The sequence below is a fragment of the Mixophyes fleayi genome, chromosome 7, assembly GCF_038048845.1.
Source record: "Mixophyes fleayi isolate aMixFle1 chromosome 7, aMixFle1.hap1, whole genome shotgun sequence".
Lineage (NCBI taxonomy): Eukaryota > Metazoa > Chordata > Amphibia > Anura > Limnodynastidae > Mixophyes > Mixophyes fleayi.
Window position 1 is genome coordinate 151930085 of NC_134408.1, and position 16885 is coordinate 151946969.

The 16885-nt window shown below is 43.2% G+C and overlaps 1 protein-coding gene across 1 annotated transcript in view; it reads left to right on the forward strand.

Annotated features, from left to right (window-relative positions):
* Positions 1-16885, forward strand: part of HSPBAP1 (HSPB1 associated protein 1) — a 38183-nt gene that overhangs the window by 15469 nt on the left and 5829 nt on the right. Inside the window, exons 3-7 of the mRNA XM_075181173.1 lie at positions 3315-3499; positions 6998-7134; positions 9055-9226; positions 12574-12657; positions 13491-13576. Coding sequence (XP_075037274.1) covers positions 3315-3499; positions 6998-7134; positions 9055-9226; positions 12574-12657; positions 13491-13571 — 659 coding nt within the window. The 3' untranslated portion in view covers positions 13572-13576. The remainder of the gene's footprint in view (positions 1-3314; positions 3500-6997; positions 7135-9054; positions 9227-12573; positions 12658-13490; positions 13577-16885) is intronic.

The following is a 16885-nucleotide window of genomic DNA, read 5'->3' on the forward strand; positions in this document are numbered from 1 at the left end:
GCTCTGATGTTTGTAGATCAGGTTTCTCCGTTTCCTCCTCCAGGCTCTGAATGAACCTTTTGTGACTGAGTAATCCAACAACTAAGCGACGTGGACACTGCACTCACTGTAGGAGAGGAACCTCAGCTAACGATCGCTCACCTTGTGAAATTCCTCAGTAAAGGAGTCAGCTCTTGTGATCTCTTCAGGTCACAGCTGAGATATGACAGCTCCTAGGAGGCTCCGTGATTATTCTCCCACAAACAGCCTCTAACATCTCAGAGATCTGAGGACCTGAGAATACAGAGCTCTGAGGAATCATCGTTCATCTTTTCATTGTTCACTCCTGGGTAGAATTAGTATTTTTTTTGTTTGAACCTTAGTTTGTGTGTCAGGGTATTGTACGTAGTGCTGTGGGAGTACCGTTCTCTGATACTTTGTGTTCACTCTTTGTCCCTCTTTATATTTTATACCTTCTGCACTTTTCTTTGGGTCATCGTTTGAGATTAGTACTAAACCCTAAAAACATACAAATCTATTAGATATCACTGATTCTTGTGACTGCTCATATTATTACTGTACATGATAACAGGCCAGGAAACACCTAGGTCACAAATGAGTTGAGATTATACATTAAGGTGTTCATACAATAAATTACATATTTTGACATTAAAACAGAAAGTAAACGTCCCCAACACACTTCCACATCGTGCAAATAGTTCTTTGTAAAGGGAACTAGAACGTCGGAGAATTCAAATTTAAGCAAACAGAAATAGTCGTCAATTTCTTGTAGGATTGAAGCAAAACATCCCCAGTTTCCTCCCCATCGCTGAGTTCTTTATCCGGTCCCATTATTTTATTGATCTATATATAGAGAGAGGATTCCCCCCTTTGTCTACAACATTCCATTCCCGCAGGTTATTAACCACTTTAATAAGTTTCCCGTTTAAAAATATAAATCTGAAAATTAGTTTAAGCGGTAAGTGACATTCACAGATATAATGTGAGGATTATAGATGTAATGTATCACGTGTTATAAAACAGTGAATTAATGCATAATAAGCCTAGAAATCTTCATTAGAGGCGCGTTAGACAGCGCTGCGGACCCCTTGTGGTGCCTTATAAATCAAAGATAATAAAAAAATATTGTAACGGGTATAACAGGGAACACAACATGGTAATTTACTAATGAGGGCAGGTTAGTTCTCAGTAAGATTAAACCAGGGATCACAGACCCTGTGCGATGTATTTAGCCGCTGAGAGAGAATGACATATTTCATCATTTGTTCTGTAGCCGGAGTCATCTGAGGGACACAATAAGTCAGAAACCTACAATATCCGTTTTTGCAGAGGTTGGACAGTGTGGGGCGGTGACCCAGTTTTGGAGAAATTTGTGTTGAGAAAAACAGACACCAGAGGTTGTGTCTGGGACAGGGAGTGAGCATTATAGGGGGATCCCAGCACCTGTGCTGAACGGGGCTGATCCTGACGCAGTACTACCAGCGCAGGAATCATTATAGACATTGTGTAATCTGACGGGTGCCTTTATTACCCTTTATATAAGGATTTTCTTTCACCACCACATATAGAACTAGTCCAGGATTTGATGATGTCTGACACTGTATATAAGTTTATTTACCTCACTGCTGAGTATTATTCTCTTTTCAGATATTATAGTCATGGAAAGCTGTCAGCAGCTTATAGACAGGACAGCGGGTGTGCATAGGGAAAAGGGGGCCCCCATCAGTTCAGCCTTATTTCAAGGGGTGTATGAAACTTTTACATATATTTGTGAGTGAGAGCAGCCAGTCTGAAGCAATATCTATCCCTACAAGAGTGGGTTTCTGAGGCATGAAAGTGTATTTCTTGTAGTCCAGGATTGCATGCTATTTCTGCATGGTAAATCTCTACATCACACAGTGTGTAAAAAACAAGTCACCTGCAGTGATACAGAATCACTGGTCACTGTCATTTTATAATGTTACTTTTATTATATGTCCAAGTATGTAATATCGCCTAGGCAGAAAGCGCTTTCCATACAACCCTGCCCATCCCACTATCTCTAGCACAGAGGAGGAATTGTCTGTCTCTGATATGTCACCTCTTCTTATTCATACTTGCCAACTTTTCCTCATTGGCTTCAGGGAGATCCCAGGGGAGGTGGGCGTGCGGGGGCGGGGCTTGACAAATCGCATCATTTTGGCCCGTCCCCTAAACGATTGTCACAATTTTGGCCAATCACATCAGGGGGCAGGGCTAAGATGACACGATATTTGTGTCATTAAGCCCCGTCCCCGCCACTTATCTACTGTGGGGGGGGAACCGGGAGGTTGCCCTGCTCTTCCAGGAGGTCTCCCAGAAATGCATTAAAGAAAAGCAGCTAATGAATCTCTAGAGACTGAAGTGTCTTTTACATTTTTGTCTCCATTGCTGAAGTCATGTTGTCTTACCTGTCAGTCTTTGATTATATCTTGGTCTCCATGAAAAAATGGCTACCTCTATAGGCATCAATACATGGACATAGGACACAATTTCTGAACAGTGTCATCATGCCACAGATGGCGAAGCCAACCATGTCTTGTACTGGCTCAGCATCAGGGAGAGTGCCAGACTCTTCAGGGAGCAGGGGCGGATCTAGAAAACTGTTGTACCCCGGGCGATTTAGGGAGGGGGGGGGTTAGGGGGGGGGTTAGGCCCCGCCCCCTTTTCTGACACCTAAGGCTGCCGGCGGCTGCACGGTATGTGCAGGTCCGCTCGGCAGGAACAGTGTGCTGCCCGGCTGCTTTGATTGTGTTTAAAACACAAAACACAATCAGAACAGCCGGGCTGCACACTGTCCCTCCTGAGCGGACCTGCACATACCGTGCAGCCATCGGCAGCAAGTCTCTGCTAGGGGGGGGGGGGCGATTGGTAATTATGTTCTTATGCAAATTAGTGTAATGTGGACGTGGTATCATTTTTATAGCGTACACATTATATAACAGCTTTTTACATATTCTTTTACAACTGAATCAGCAGCCTACGTAGAAGGAGATCAGTATCATGTCTTACAAGAGCAGAGGATGGCTATAAAAATGTATAAATGGGACATCCTAAAAACTTTTTAATACAATATGGTGCAAAATTGTAAAGTTGCTTCACCAAGGGCAGGTGTAAGATCATTTCAGAAGCCCCCCCCCCTTTGTCTTCAATATTCCATCAGGTTATTAACTACTTAAATAGGTTTTCCATGTAGCTCCAGTGTCTGCGTTCGGATCACATCCCAGTGACACATGATAATATTGATTATGGAAATCTGTGTTTTCAGCACCATGCTCGTGTTTCTTTCTTTGTAGAGCCGCAGTTTGAAACCCAGTGCGATTACATTAACGGGACCGTCGGACAGTTCCGTGAATGGATCCATGGAAATTCGCAGGAGGAATCCGGACCCTTCAGCCGCTTCGACAGGACGGAGTACTGGGCCTACGCAGACTACAAATACCTGTCTGTTATATTTAGTGACCGACCTGAAATACTGCAGGTAAACCCTCGCCTCCTTGTATTCCTTCCAGAAATAACACTGCCGGGATATCCTGTTTTATTTCGGCACAACAATTAGAGTGTTAGCTTTCCGCTTCTGTTAGTAATTACACTGCAGTCAGACATAGACCCGCAGCATATTCCTATAAATGTCACTAAACTTTGAGTGAAATTTAACCCTTCAAACACATAGGTTATGTTTTATAGGTAAATGTTAAATGCCGTTCTGTAGAAGTGGTATAGAAAGCTAAAATATTAAGACTTCAGAACTACCTGTTCTACAGGCTCCTTCCTGACCTCTCCCACTGACTTGTTGCGCAAGCTTTTTACAGTTTCTATAGTGGAATAAAACTGTCTGTTCATAGCTGTAACATTTATATTTTGCTATTAGACAAACATGTGGGGAATGTACCATTGTTGTATTGTTGGGTGTTAATGTTTAAAATGAAGAATCTGCATTATCCATAAATATTGAACATTTCCCATATCTTTACAATCTGACGTAAATGGACATTTTATACCACCGTAGTTTCGTTACACAAAACATGACTGCATTTAAAACCGCACTGTTGCTGAATTGACAATGCCCTATATCTTAAAGTGCTGGTACTCTGCTTACACTGGATTGAGAGTTAAAAAAAATCCTGCACTTCTTCCAAAGAAAACTTCAAATTCAATTAGGTGCACAAATCTGTAAGATGGGACAGACAGCTTGTTAAACAGAAGCCAAATGCCCGGTGTTGTCTTGAGATATGCGGGAGGCCTGTTTGGGCAATGTTCTTGCATTCCAGTGTTGTTCTGAGAGGTGAGGGGCGGCCAGCCATGTCTACCATATATCCGTGATTAATTGGGCCATTTGCAACGTGCTTCAGTTTGCGATTGCTCTGTTTATCTTCCGCAGCTGCACCAGTCAAGGTAATGATTCCATTATCCCACTCAATGAACACTATCTTGCATTTTAATATTTCTTTCTTCATTATATCAAATTTAGCATCAGCTCTCAAGCTGTTAACCGTCGCAGTGCCGGGCTGCGCGGCGCCTGACAGCAGAGGGTTTAAATCAGATTTATCAGCCATTATCCGCACTTACTTTGCTGGGATTCCTGGGATAACTGAGCCATTGTGTGTATTGTGTTATCTGTCTCCAGCGGGGAAATAAAACCTCTGACAATTAGCAGCCAGGACAAATTAGCATGTCCCAGACTGATTATGTGCGTGACCTTGATTAATGCCTGTAAAGTCCTTTATAATGCAATTTTTTGCTTCCTTTTTTCCTTATGTAAAATTCGTCCAGCCAGAGATAAATGTCATTTTGTTGCTTTAAATTTTAACAGCAGGAAGTAATATATTTTTCAATATTTTCTCAGACTCGAATCATATGTCATTTTTCTTTACTATTCCCTCATGCTATACTTGGCCTGCTTCAATGTCCCCCCACGCTCTGTGTTACTCCTCTGTGGCAGGCGGCCATGTCAGGGGGAGGGGCTTTTCTCTCTAGATATGTTCAGCTGACTGTAATGGAGGGGGCGGAGCTTCAACTGGCTATAATGGAGGGGGTGGAGCTTCAGCTGGCTATAATGAAAGAGGTGGAGCTTCCGATGGCTGTAATGGAGGGGAGGAGCTTCAGCTGCTTGTAATGGAGGGGGAGGAGCTTCAGCTGGCTATAATGGAGGGGGTGCAGCTCCAGTTGGCTATAATGGAGAGGGTTGAGCTTCAGATGGATGTAATGGAGGGGGTGGAGCTTCAGCTGTCTATAATGAAGGGGATGGAGCTTCAGCTGGCTGGAATGGAGAGAGAGGAGCTTCGGTTGTCTATAATGGAGGGGGTGGAGCTTCAGCTGGCTACAATGGAGCGGGTTGAGCTTCAGATGGCTGTAATGGAGGGGGTGGAGCTTCAGCTGTCTATAATGGAGGGGGTGGAGCTTCAGCTGTCTATAATGGAGGGGTGGAGCTTTAGTTGTCTATAATGGAGGGGGTATAATAGTTTTTAGTAAAGTGTCAGGGTAGCACTGAGCAGTGTATTTTCCCTCGGTTCACACCTGAAATGTCACTTTAGGCACTTAGTGGGTCTCTATAACTGTCCATTGGAGCCGCATGTATATATAAGCAGTGTTAGGGGACATTGGGGCTGTCTACACTTTATGTATCACATTCGTATACCTTAATGTTATAATAGGTCTGTTCACATTGTCTTATGTGATCTCATGGAGATAATCTAGGTAACAGGGGACATACTGATACACACTGCTGGCTCTCAGGCAGCCTCCTGGTCTCATGTTTATACAACGCACATGTCGGATTTCTGCCTTTGCAGCGACATATCTAAATCATGTCCGCCGCGTGTATCCTTTCTCCCTGGCGTGCGCTGACCCCACACCTCTCTAATCTCGCTTGTCTGCCGCCAGAGCTCCTGTAATGTAGTTTGCAGTCCATTACATTATTAGCATCCCTTCCAGACTCTCACTTTTTAATTAAAATAAGTGTGTGGATGTGACGGGAGAGATAGAAGCTGCCGCAGTGAATGTTCTGTCGCTGAACATCTCAGATACGCCGAAATCTCCGCAACTGAACCTCGTCCACCTTGTTCCCAAAGACACGTCGTCCGCTGGGATAATAAATCATTACAGTTTATCTGAACAGAAGACAAGTGTTTTGTGAGGATGAGTAACGTGTTCTCGCTGTGATATGACGGATGGTTTTATATGGGGTGAGCGTGTTCCTCACACGTTGCGTGATGCCCATGTACCCTGACATTTATATGGGTACGGACAGATCCCTAGGACAAGCAGAACGTCTATTGTGCAGTTACATGATATATATATATATTACTATCTAACTTTTATGATTTAACCTTCACATCTTTATATACAAATCTGAACCAGACTAAAATTAGTATTAGAAAAGTTTAACATGATCAAAACAATCTCTGGAAAAGTTGAAAAGAAAGAAAACAAGTAAATAGATGTTTGTAGCACAGAACCATATGACGATGTACTGTCGTTGCTGCTTCAGTGTATAATAGTAATAAAACTAAGAGGAGATCTTAGTAATATATTGAATGTACTATTATAATAATACTTAACGATGTGCCGTAATCATTCAGTACTAATGTGGAGATATGGGGTTAATTGATCCTTCCCCCCACTCAGCCCCAGAATGTTATTACATCCGACAGTTGTAAATCTCCATCAGTAACAATCATGTAGCTGAAGCCAACCTTCAGCTCTCCATATGATGTGAAACCACAAGTCCCAGCGTGCCCTGACAGCTTTCAGCTGACTATCTTCTGGAAGAGCATGCTGGGACTTGTAGTTTAACAACAGCTGGAGAGCCACAGGTTGGCTAGGGCTGTTGTAGATGATTGTAGAACGTATTTCTTGGGGCCCGTAGTGATCTTATTCCCTGATTTTAACCTACGAGGAAACTGTGTGATTTATAAAGTGTGTGAGTATTATTGGACAGAGCCTCATTCTGCCACAAACGTTCTTTCCTCTGTCACAGACCATATCGTGGGCTGACTTCGGATTCCCGGAAAGAGACGGCCGGGAGAGCACTCTGTGGGTCGGGAGCCTGGGGGCCAACACCCCCTGTCATATAGATTCTTACGGCTGCAATCTGGTGCTACAAGTGGAAGGCAGGTACTGAGACTGGAAGGAAGTGATGACTGGGATATATGGGGGGGGGGGGGGTCCTGGTCCTGGGCTCCAGGCATCTCTTACAATATAGGCCCTACAAACACTTGCTAAACACAATTTTTGTGAGGCTCTGGAAGCTCCTGGAGACTTTTGGTCAGAGAGGATTTGCAGAGTTGACAACTCAGCACCAGCTTATAAATATATTGAAAAGTCAGGTTTCATAGTTAATTAATTACGGAGAGAACCTGCCCTATTTCTAAGCTGTCATTAACTCGCCCTAAAATATGCCACTGCGGCATACATACGTGCTCACCTACACTGCAGATTTAGGAAGTGTTTCCATGCTGGTGCATTAGAACCGGTGCCCTGTTTAATGTATAGGCCAACGCCGCTATCCTCGACCTCCGAGGATGAGTAAAACCAATGAGGAAAGAGGCTTTACAGCGACTGTCCCTTCACGTTACACTTAATCTGCCACCTCCACAGCATCACGCTCATTAAGTTGTATCTTACGTGTGGGTTCTAATAAGGAAAAGTGGAGATGTTGCCCTTAGCAGCCAATCAGATTCTAGCAATCATTTCCCAGAATGTGCTAGATAAATAGCGATAATCTGATTGGTTGCTACGTGCAACATCTTCTCTTGTCCTGTGTAGGAGGTTTCATACATCTACCCCTTTGGTGTCCTCTGCTCCATAATGCCCCGGCCTCCTGCCCCCTGATTCACACAGTGAAGGGTTAATACTGCAGAGGCGGCTGCACCCCTGACATTGAGATCTGTAAGTGCTGGGTCTTGCTGTTAAATATTCCACATTATTGATTTCCTCTCTCTCTCCTGTCCTCTCTCCTGGGGCCACCTTATACTTTTCCCATTTCTCAATATTTAATACACCACTTATCGATGTAAAAGCCACATACACAGTGTTTTTCTCCGCAAAACATTTTACATTTCAATACTAATGAGTAACGTATCGATCAGGGAAAAGCTGCTTAAAAATCTGTAAAAGAAAAATTGTGTCAGGTTATAATAGAGAGAACGGAAATGATTATATTTAACCCATCACATGTTCTCTATTCGATAAGTAGACTTACATCATTGTAAATAGGCAATGTCATTTATAGGATACTGTGCCCGACTGGCCATACGGACACATCCACTTTATTCACAGCGGGCCGTACTCGGCACACAATGATTGTCAAGTTCTAACCAGATCACAGTGACACTTAGTAATGACCACAGCCAGGTAAACAGTCTTGGCCAATGTCTGCGGAATCTCACACATATATACAGTCTAATAAATGTACCAAGCTGACCATCCAAACGCTCTTAATTACCTTTTTGTAATTTTCCAATTTAAATAACAGAAGATGAATAACTGTCAGGCCATGATTTCGTTATTACCTCCATTACCCTCCTCACATCATGTCACTGCCCCTGTCACATACAGCCCTGTCCTCACTAACACATCACTCTTCTCGTGATGTACTTTGTGCTGCTGGGGACCCTGTGCCTTACACTATATAACTCTCAGTCTGTGGCTTCCTGCTCTCTCTATCTGATTGGATGCTGGAAGTTCTGTCCCCGCCCAGGCTACACACAGAGGATCAGATGTAGCTTAGGATCAGTACTGAGATACTTTTTCCAGGGGATATACTGTGCAGGAGTTGGCGTAATAATAATTTGTGGACAAGTTTCATTATTTTTTATAGTTAAAGAATATTTGGAGGACTAAATGTCTTTAACCGCCAATAATTACCCCTTCTGACCTCCCTGTCTATATTCACAGTTATACACAAGGGGAGTTATTATACTCTATATTTTGACATTTCTTGTTATATCATAATATATAACGATATATCCATATATTGTATATAATCACCTCCCGGTCTGTAATACTGTACTATGTCACTATGTTTGTTTTTAGGAAAAAGTGGCACCTCTTCCCCCCTGAGGACTCCACTTATCTGTACCCCACTCGCATCCCCTATGAGGAATCCAGTATTTTCAGTAAGGTGAACGTGGTGAATCCTGACCAGATCCGTCATCCGTACTTCTGTGACGCTCATCCCCACGTGGTCACCTTACACCCCGGACAGGTACTGCCGAATTCACACTAATTGTAGCAGGTTTATGTGTGATCTGTAAGCAGGGAGCTGGGGGAGGGGCTTGGGATAAGTAGGCGTGGTTATAGATGTGGGAGGAGCCTTTGTCTCAGGTACATATGGTAAGATTGGTGGTCTAGGGAAGCACCGTAGTCTTAGTATCCTCGTTACCTCTACAATGCCGCCATGGATTATCATCACTCAGCGTTCCCCACTTCCGGCAATGGTGCATCCTGGGTACTTGTAGATTGTCACAATGTGACGCTGCGGTGACCTTCGTGCCATTACCTATGTTTGTCTTGGACAGGCACACCGTCCCACAGACCTCTGGAGAGTTACTACCAACTCCAGAAAGCTAAAAGACGAATAGTATCTGTATGTCAGGGTGCCATTGTGGGTATTCCCTTTAGCATCAAACACTAGAAATCAGAATTGATGTATCTTAATGTGGCCACAGATACATAGACCTCAGACTTGTGTAATCTTGGGACTTTGCCAGTTTCAGATCACTATTTGCAACATTTTTAGATCTTGTGTAATAAGATATCCTCTGTGTTGTGTAATATTTATATCTGTGCTTCGGGATGTGTGTACGTCGTAGGCTGCAGGTCTTTCAGTCTTAGAGGTAGATTTACTAACGCTTCTAATAAGGAAAGGTGGAGGTGTTGTCCATAGCAACCAATCAGAATCTAGCTCTCTTTTATCTCATGCGTTCTCGTCGACCCCGGGTCACTACAGATAATTTCCATGATTTCTTGCACATTAAAGATGATTATGATGTAAATGTCAGATACGCTTCTGTGCTTAGAGCTGGTTTCATGCCAGAACCCTGTAATTATTGGTGGGGGGGCTGCGTTCAGCACCTCGCACCATCTCACTTCAGTGATAACCTGGGCACAGAGAGCTCCTCCTCACCACTTTTTATGCCATTGAATGCACAGGATGACCACAAATATTTAGGACATATGAACAGTGCCACCTTGTGGTGATACCCCAGAATCACACTCTGTACCGACACTTCTTTCTAAACATTTATTTCTATACCCCCCACATATTACATAATGCTATACAGAGAGAATCAGTCCTTGCCCCACTGGAGCTTGCAATCTATATTCATATAGGAATATATGGAGTAATTGCTGTTTTTTTGTGGGGGGGTTTTCAATTAAAACCACAAAAACATTAAATTCTTTTCTTCGGAAAGCTCAGTTTGTTTTTCAATACAGTGTGTTTAAAAGATAATTCCACCTGTTAAAAAATAATCTCCAATGACACTTACCTCTAGCACCAGCTGGAGGATGAGATATAATCATATACAAGGTAGATTCACATTGGTCACTTTATGAATCAGTATAAAAATCGGAGCAACTTATAGGGCAAATTCCCAAACACTAAAGACAAATTGATTCAGTAATTCCAGATTTAAAGTAAAAAAAATGTAATATTAATTATATATTGTAAAGACTGACAAAGTTATCATTAGATTTGCACATTTTTGTGTTAAATTTGTAGGTAACTTGAGTTTTAAAATAATTTTTATAATTTTTCCTGTAGCGACCTAAAAACTGAATTTCAACATTTGTGAATGGGGCGTTAAGTAAAACGCGATGCTGTGAGCGCTATTTCTAATGCAGCAACGCCTGCGAGAATCTGACTATTAGGGCTAGATTTACTAAGCTGCGAGTTTGAAAAAGTGGGAATGTTGCCTATAGCAACCAATCAGATTCTAGCTGTCATATATTTAGTGCATTCTACAAAATGACAGCTAGAATCTGATTGGTTGCTATAGGCAACATTCGCACTTTTTCAAACTCGCAGCTTAGTAAATCTAGCCCTTAGTGTTTATGGAAATCACACAATATACATTACAATTGTCCTTTGAGGAGTTGGTGGTCTGTTACTTAGGGGGTCTTCACTAGTTAACTGACAAGAGATGTTATTATCTAAGGTGGAGGAAGCGGTAGACAGCGCCAGCGTTCCTTGCTGGTCAGTGTGATGGCTCATCTCAGCGGGTGTCACATCGTGTCACACGGAGCTGCAGGAATTGGCTTTGTGAGTTTGTCAGGCAGCGGATCCGCGCTCATTTGATGGTAATAAAGTTAAAGTGCCTTTTTGTTCCCACTGCCTGTGAAGCAGCAGAATTGCCGACGAGATGATGAGAAGAGGGACCTGGCACAGGACTCTGTCTTATAGTCATATAATCTCATTGTGTGCCGGTACCTCAGAAAATTGGGACTAGCAGTATCTATTTTCCATTAAACACAATAAAATGTAACATATAAATCTGCACACTTCCTCCTGGGGGTTTAACCCTTTCCCCCCAAGGCGGGCTGAGTAATGTGAAGGACAGCTTGAACAAGGTGCTACAATTACAGGATTGCGTTCTGACTCCAGTACGAATCTCTCCGGCGGCTCGAGGGCTGAAAGCTTTATTATTTTATTTTTAAAGCACAGTAATTTCAGGTGGTTAGCTGTACACAGAGTGAACCGCTCCCCCGACATTACCGGCACGGCTAAATCTGGCTGCATTGTGCTAGTCCTTATTAGCGCTGCCTTCTTATACAAATATCTGGATGGTGGTTCGTATTAGAGGACCCGCATTGCTGGAATATTATCCCCGGGAATGGCAGTACAAAGTACGCTCCAGTGTGCGTATAATCCCGTCTCTGAAACGCAGCATGCTGTGTTCAAGAGCAGTGCTGAGTATGACTTGTGTACTTCCAGCCTGATTGCTCTTATTTCAGGTGGAAGAAAACTCTGTGCATCATTCTATAATTAACATTTCATCTAACACATGGGCCATGTGTACTAAGCAGTGCAAATATCACCTGAAATACCTCTCGCTGCTTAGTCAGTCCCTATGTGTGAGTGCAGATGCCCCAAGTTCACCCTCTCCTGGGATGACTCCCCACCTCCGCCCTATCCCCTCCCAGCTTGTCTCCCCTCTCTCCTTTCTTTACTACCCCTCCGTGTGGGATCTCCGTCTCTGAGTGTGACAGATGTACAAATGGAGTAGGATCTGGTCCTTGTTAATCCGACCCCTCTTCCTGACATGCCGCTAGTTGCTCATAGTCTTAGAGATTGTGGAACTACAAAACTCAGCATGCTCTAAGTTGGGCGTGAAGGTCACGGTACTGTGTGAATCTTGTGTATCTAAAAAAAAAGAGATGACATAAGAGGGTGGGGGAGATAAAGAATGGGGCACCGGAGAGCATCAAAAAGGGGCTTATTCTGCAAAGATTCAGTCTTATTGCGCCCTTTTCTCCTATCGGAATAAAATGGCCGCCGCGCCGTCATTCAGCAGGTCGGTTGTGAACGTTTATATGTCTTGTTCTTTGCAGGTCCTTCTGGTCCCCCCGCACTGGTGGCATTATGTGGAGTGCGTTGATGACATCACCGTCAGCCTCAACTCCTGGATCGAGCTGGTAAATAACTCCGCTGGTAGATTTATTATTGTCTCTGTATAATGCATGATGTAGTGTAAAGTGTACTGTAGATTATTCCTGGAATAATGTATCGCTGTAAATTATAAGTATATTATAAATTACAGAGTAATTCAGTGGATATATTAAGTCACAAGGCTTCGTTGATTTTATAGAGGTCATAGAAATCCAACCCGACTTCTAATACCTGGAATAATTTACAGTATTTGGGGGGGGGGGGGCGCTATTCTGTATAACAAACAAGTTTTCTTAAAGAATGTAAAAGTGTTGTGGGTGACAAAGTATATAGTATTAGCATCACTTATGTCTTATAAGACGTCATCAAGGTTGAGTGACCATGGAAAAGACATAACTATTGGAGGAGATAATTCATTATAATACACCAGTGTTCCTAATGATTAGCATGACATCACTTCTCGCTGATAATAATTGTGACATCACTGCTCTGTGATATTAATTGTGACATCACTTCTTGCTGATAATAATGGTGACATCACTTCTTGCTGATAATAATTGTGACATCACTGCTCTGTGATATTAATGGTGACATCACTTCTCGCTGATAATAATTGTGACATCACTGCTCTGTGATATTAATGGTGACATCACTTCTCGCTGATAATAATTGTGACATCACTGCTCTGTGATATTAATGGTGACATCACTACACATGATGATAACTGATCACCTAATTACTTCCCACATGTACTGATAGTTGGATACAGAAGATGTATGTGTGTTCCAGACTGGTGTTGTGTCCACATTCAGATTATCTGGACCCACCCACACTTGTTGTTACTTTGTATCTCTCACAGGTCATTGCATTAGATTGTCTCAGTCTGCAGCAATGTTATCTCACCACAATCGATACAACTCAGCAGTCATTCACTTTATGATGGAGGTAACAAGCTCGTGGTGGCAATAATCATTTATATATCTGTAATAACGTCATATAAAGATGTCACACAACTTGGTGTTCCTCCCGTAATCAATCAATAAACAACAGATAAAATTATTGTTCAATATCCGGGATGTTATGACCTCCACACTCATTAGCTATAAAGCCTCCGAATCAATGCTTTATATAAAGGGACCATGTGATTCAATGTAACAGTTTCCATAATCAGTAAGTAACATGAGGGTATAAGTTACAGGGGACTCTGCATATCACATTATGAAAGGGCCACAAACCCTCAGATACAAGTTGGTAACATATGAGAAGGTAGATTTACATGTTCACTATGTACATACGCACAGTTGCAGAATGTGAGATTTTTTACTCAGTATAGATACTATACCGCTGAGTATAAGCTGCTGTCCTCTGTTATCAGCCGTTTTAGTTATGAATTGTATTCCTTTAGTGTCCTTAATAAAGCTGCAGGCAATGTTAGGGGAACATATAAAATATACATCCAAGGTCAATGCTTAATCTCAATTATTATTTATAACTGAAAAGAGATATTAATACAAGTGGTGAAAAGAGTTTTATTACCATAAAATATCAAAAAAAATATTACATATAATTTTCAAATAGATTGATCCTCATTTTTTATAAATATCAATTTGACACAGTTTTTAATGCTTACTAACACCTACTAACACCAAGGCTCAGTCCGATGTGTCCCTGTTTTTCACCTGACTGTTGGCGTAATAGTGGGTGTAGGGGCACAATGGTCCATAATTAGTGGACTTGTCCTGTAATCACTCCCTTTTGGGATAAAGTACCAGAACAGCCTCTTTTATACCCCAGTAACAAAGGATCCTGGGTATTCTTGCTGTGTTACCCCTAACCCACCAAGATTTTTTAGGGAGCTTTTTGCACACATCCTAGCAGCAGCTAAAATGCCTATTAGCTCTAAATTGGAAGAACTCCTGCCCACCGTCTCTATGTGCACTTAAAAAACAAAATTACTTACTATCTCCATGATAGAGGCCATGTGTGTAACCAAGTATGGGCCCCTACGTCCTCCTCTGCCCCATTCTACCTCCGTTGACTCGTGTGCGGTAGTTACCCAGCCTTGAGGTTTCCCTTTAAATTTTGTGATGCGATGACCCCAGTACAACCGGCCCCTAATGTCACATTGTGAGACACCCTATAGTGAGCTGCCAAGAGGTTGCTCCCCCCAGACTCTATTGGTCCTGTATACCCTCCCTCCCCCGGCCTAGTCCCCATCTATTTTACTGCTAAAATTGTCTTTAAACCTTAAAAGTTGGCTATAAATTTCCTCGGTTCATTGTTTATACCCCATTTCTTTGTTTCCTCTTTGTTTTTTGCACCTGGATACACTGTAATATTTTGACTTTGACATTTGAAGCTTTCTGTGTTATTGTTTCATTACATTGTTACTTGTAACCTTAATGACCAATCAAAAATAAAGAATTATATATATTAAAAAATAAGGTGCATATGACCAAGAATTTAATTTTCTTGATGTTAAAAACACAAAACTGTGTCCAGGATGATATTATTAGCAAATCCATCATCTATGTCTTATCATCATCTGATGAGTAACGTTGCTCTAAACAGGGGGAGATATTATGTATCTACAACTATATAGGAGATGTACTTGCTCTTCCTGGCTTACAGACTCCTCCAAATGCACTTTATATAATGCAGAGAAATAATTTGGCTGCAGATTTATTTCTTTCTAATATAATGAAATTCAGATTTTTACTCCATAAACGATTCATCATCTGAGATGTGTTTTACGTCTTCTTTTGTCTGCTTCACACAGTCCCTGTTATTAAAAATTTAACAGCAGATAATGGTGCCAATTTTAAGTCCAGTCTTCAGTGTAATAGCTCTGCGGCTAACGAGTGAGGCTTTACCTACGGAAAGAGAGGATAGTAATAGAATCTGGATAAGTCAGTGTTGATTGTAGCATATGTGACTTATGAATTACTTGGTACTTTCATTACTTTGGTCACGGGACAATCCATTTACCAACATATAACACCCCACAAGATCATTACTGGTATCTGGCAATAGTATATTAAGTCATGCTTTAATCATGTGGTAACAGAATCTCTGACCTGTATGTTTCATCTGACTCTTTCATTTCAGTTAGTTATTGTCATACCCACCATCACTCCTCACCTCCCCCTCCATACCCACCATCAGTCCTCACCTCCCTCCCCATACCCACCATCACTCCTCACCTCCCTCACCTCCCTCTCCATACCCACCATCACTCCTCAGCTACCCCTCCATACCCACCATCACTCCTCACCTCCCTCCCCATACCCACCATCACTCCTCACCTCCCTCTCCATACCCACCATAACTCCTCACCTACCCCTCCATACCCACCATCACCCCTCACCTACCCCTCCATACCCACCATAACTCCTCACCTCCCCCTCCATACCCACCATCACTCCTCAGCTACCCCTCCATACCCACCATCACTCCTCACCTCCCCCTCCATACCCACCATCACTCCTCACCTCCCCCTCCATAGCCACCATCACTCCTCACCTCCCTCTCCATACCCACCATCACTCCTCACCTCCCTCTCCATACCCACCATCACCCCTCACCTACCCCTCCATACCCACCATCACTCCTCAGCTACCCCTCCATACCCACCATCACTCCTCACCTACCCCTCCATACCCACCATCACGCCTCACCTACCCCTCCATACCCACCATCACCCCTCACCTACCCCTCCATACCCACCATCACTCCTCAGCTACCCCTCCATACCCACCATCACTCCTCACCTCCCTCCCCATACCCACCATCACTCCTCACCTCCCCCTCCATACCCACCATCACTCCTTACCTCCCTCTCCATACCCACCATATCTCCTCACCTCCCTCTCCATACCCACCATCACTCCTCACCTCCCCCTCCATACCCACCATCACGCCTCACCTCCCCCTCCATACCCACCATCACTCCTCACCTCCCCCTCCATACCCACCATCACGCCTCACCTCCCCCTCCATACCCACCATCAGTCCTCACCTCCCTCCCCATACCCACCATCACTCCTCACCTCCCTCACCTCCCTCTCCATACCCACCATCACTCCTCAGCTACCCCTTCATACCCACCATCACTCCTCACCTCCCTCCCCATACCCACATCACTCCTCACCTCCCTCTCCATACCCACCATAACTCCTCACCTACCCCTCCATACCCACCATCACCCCTCACCTACCCCTCCATACCCACCATAACTCCTCACCTCCCCCTCCA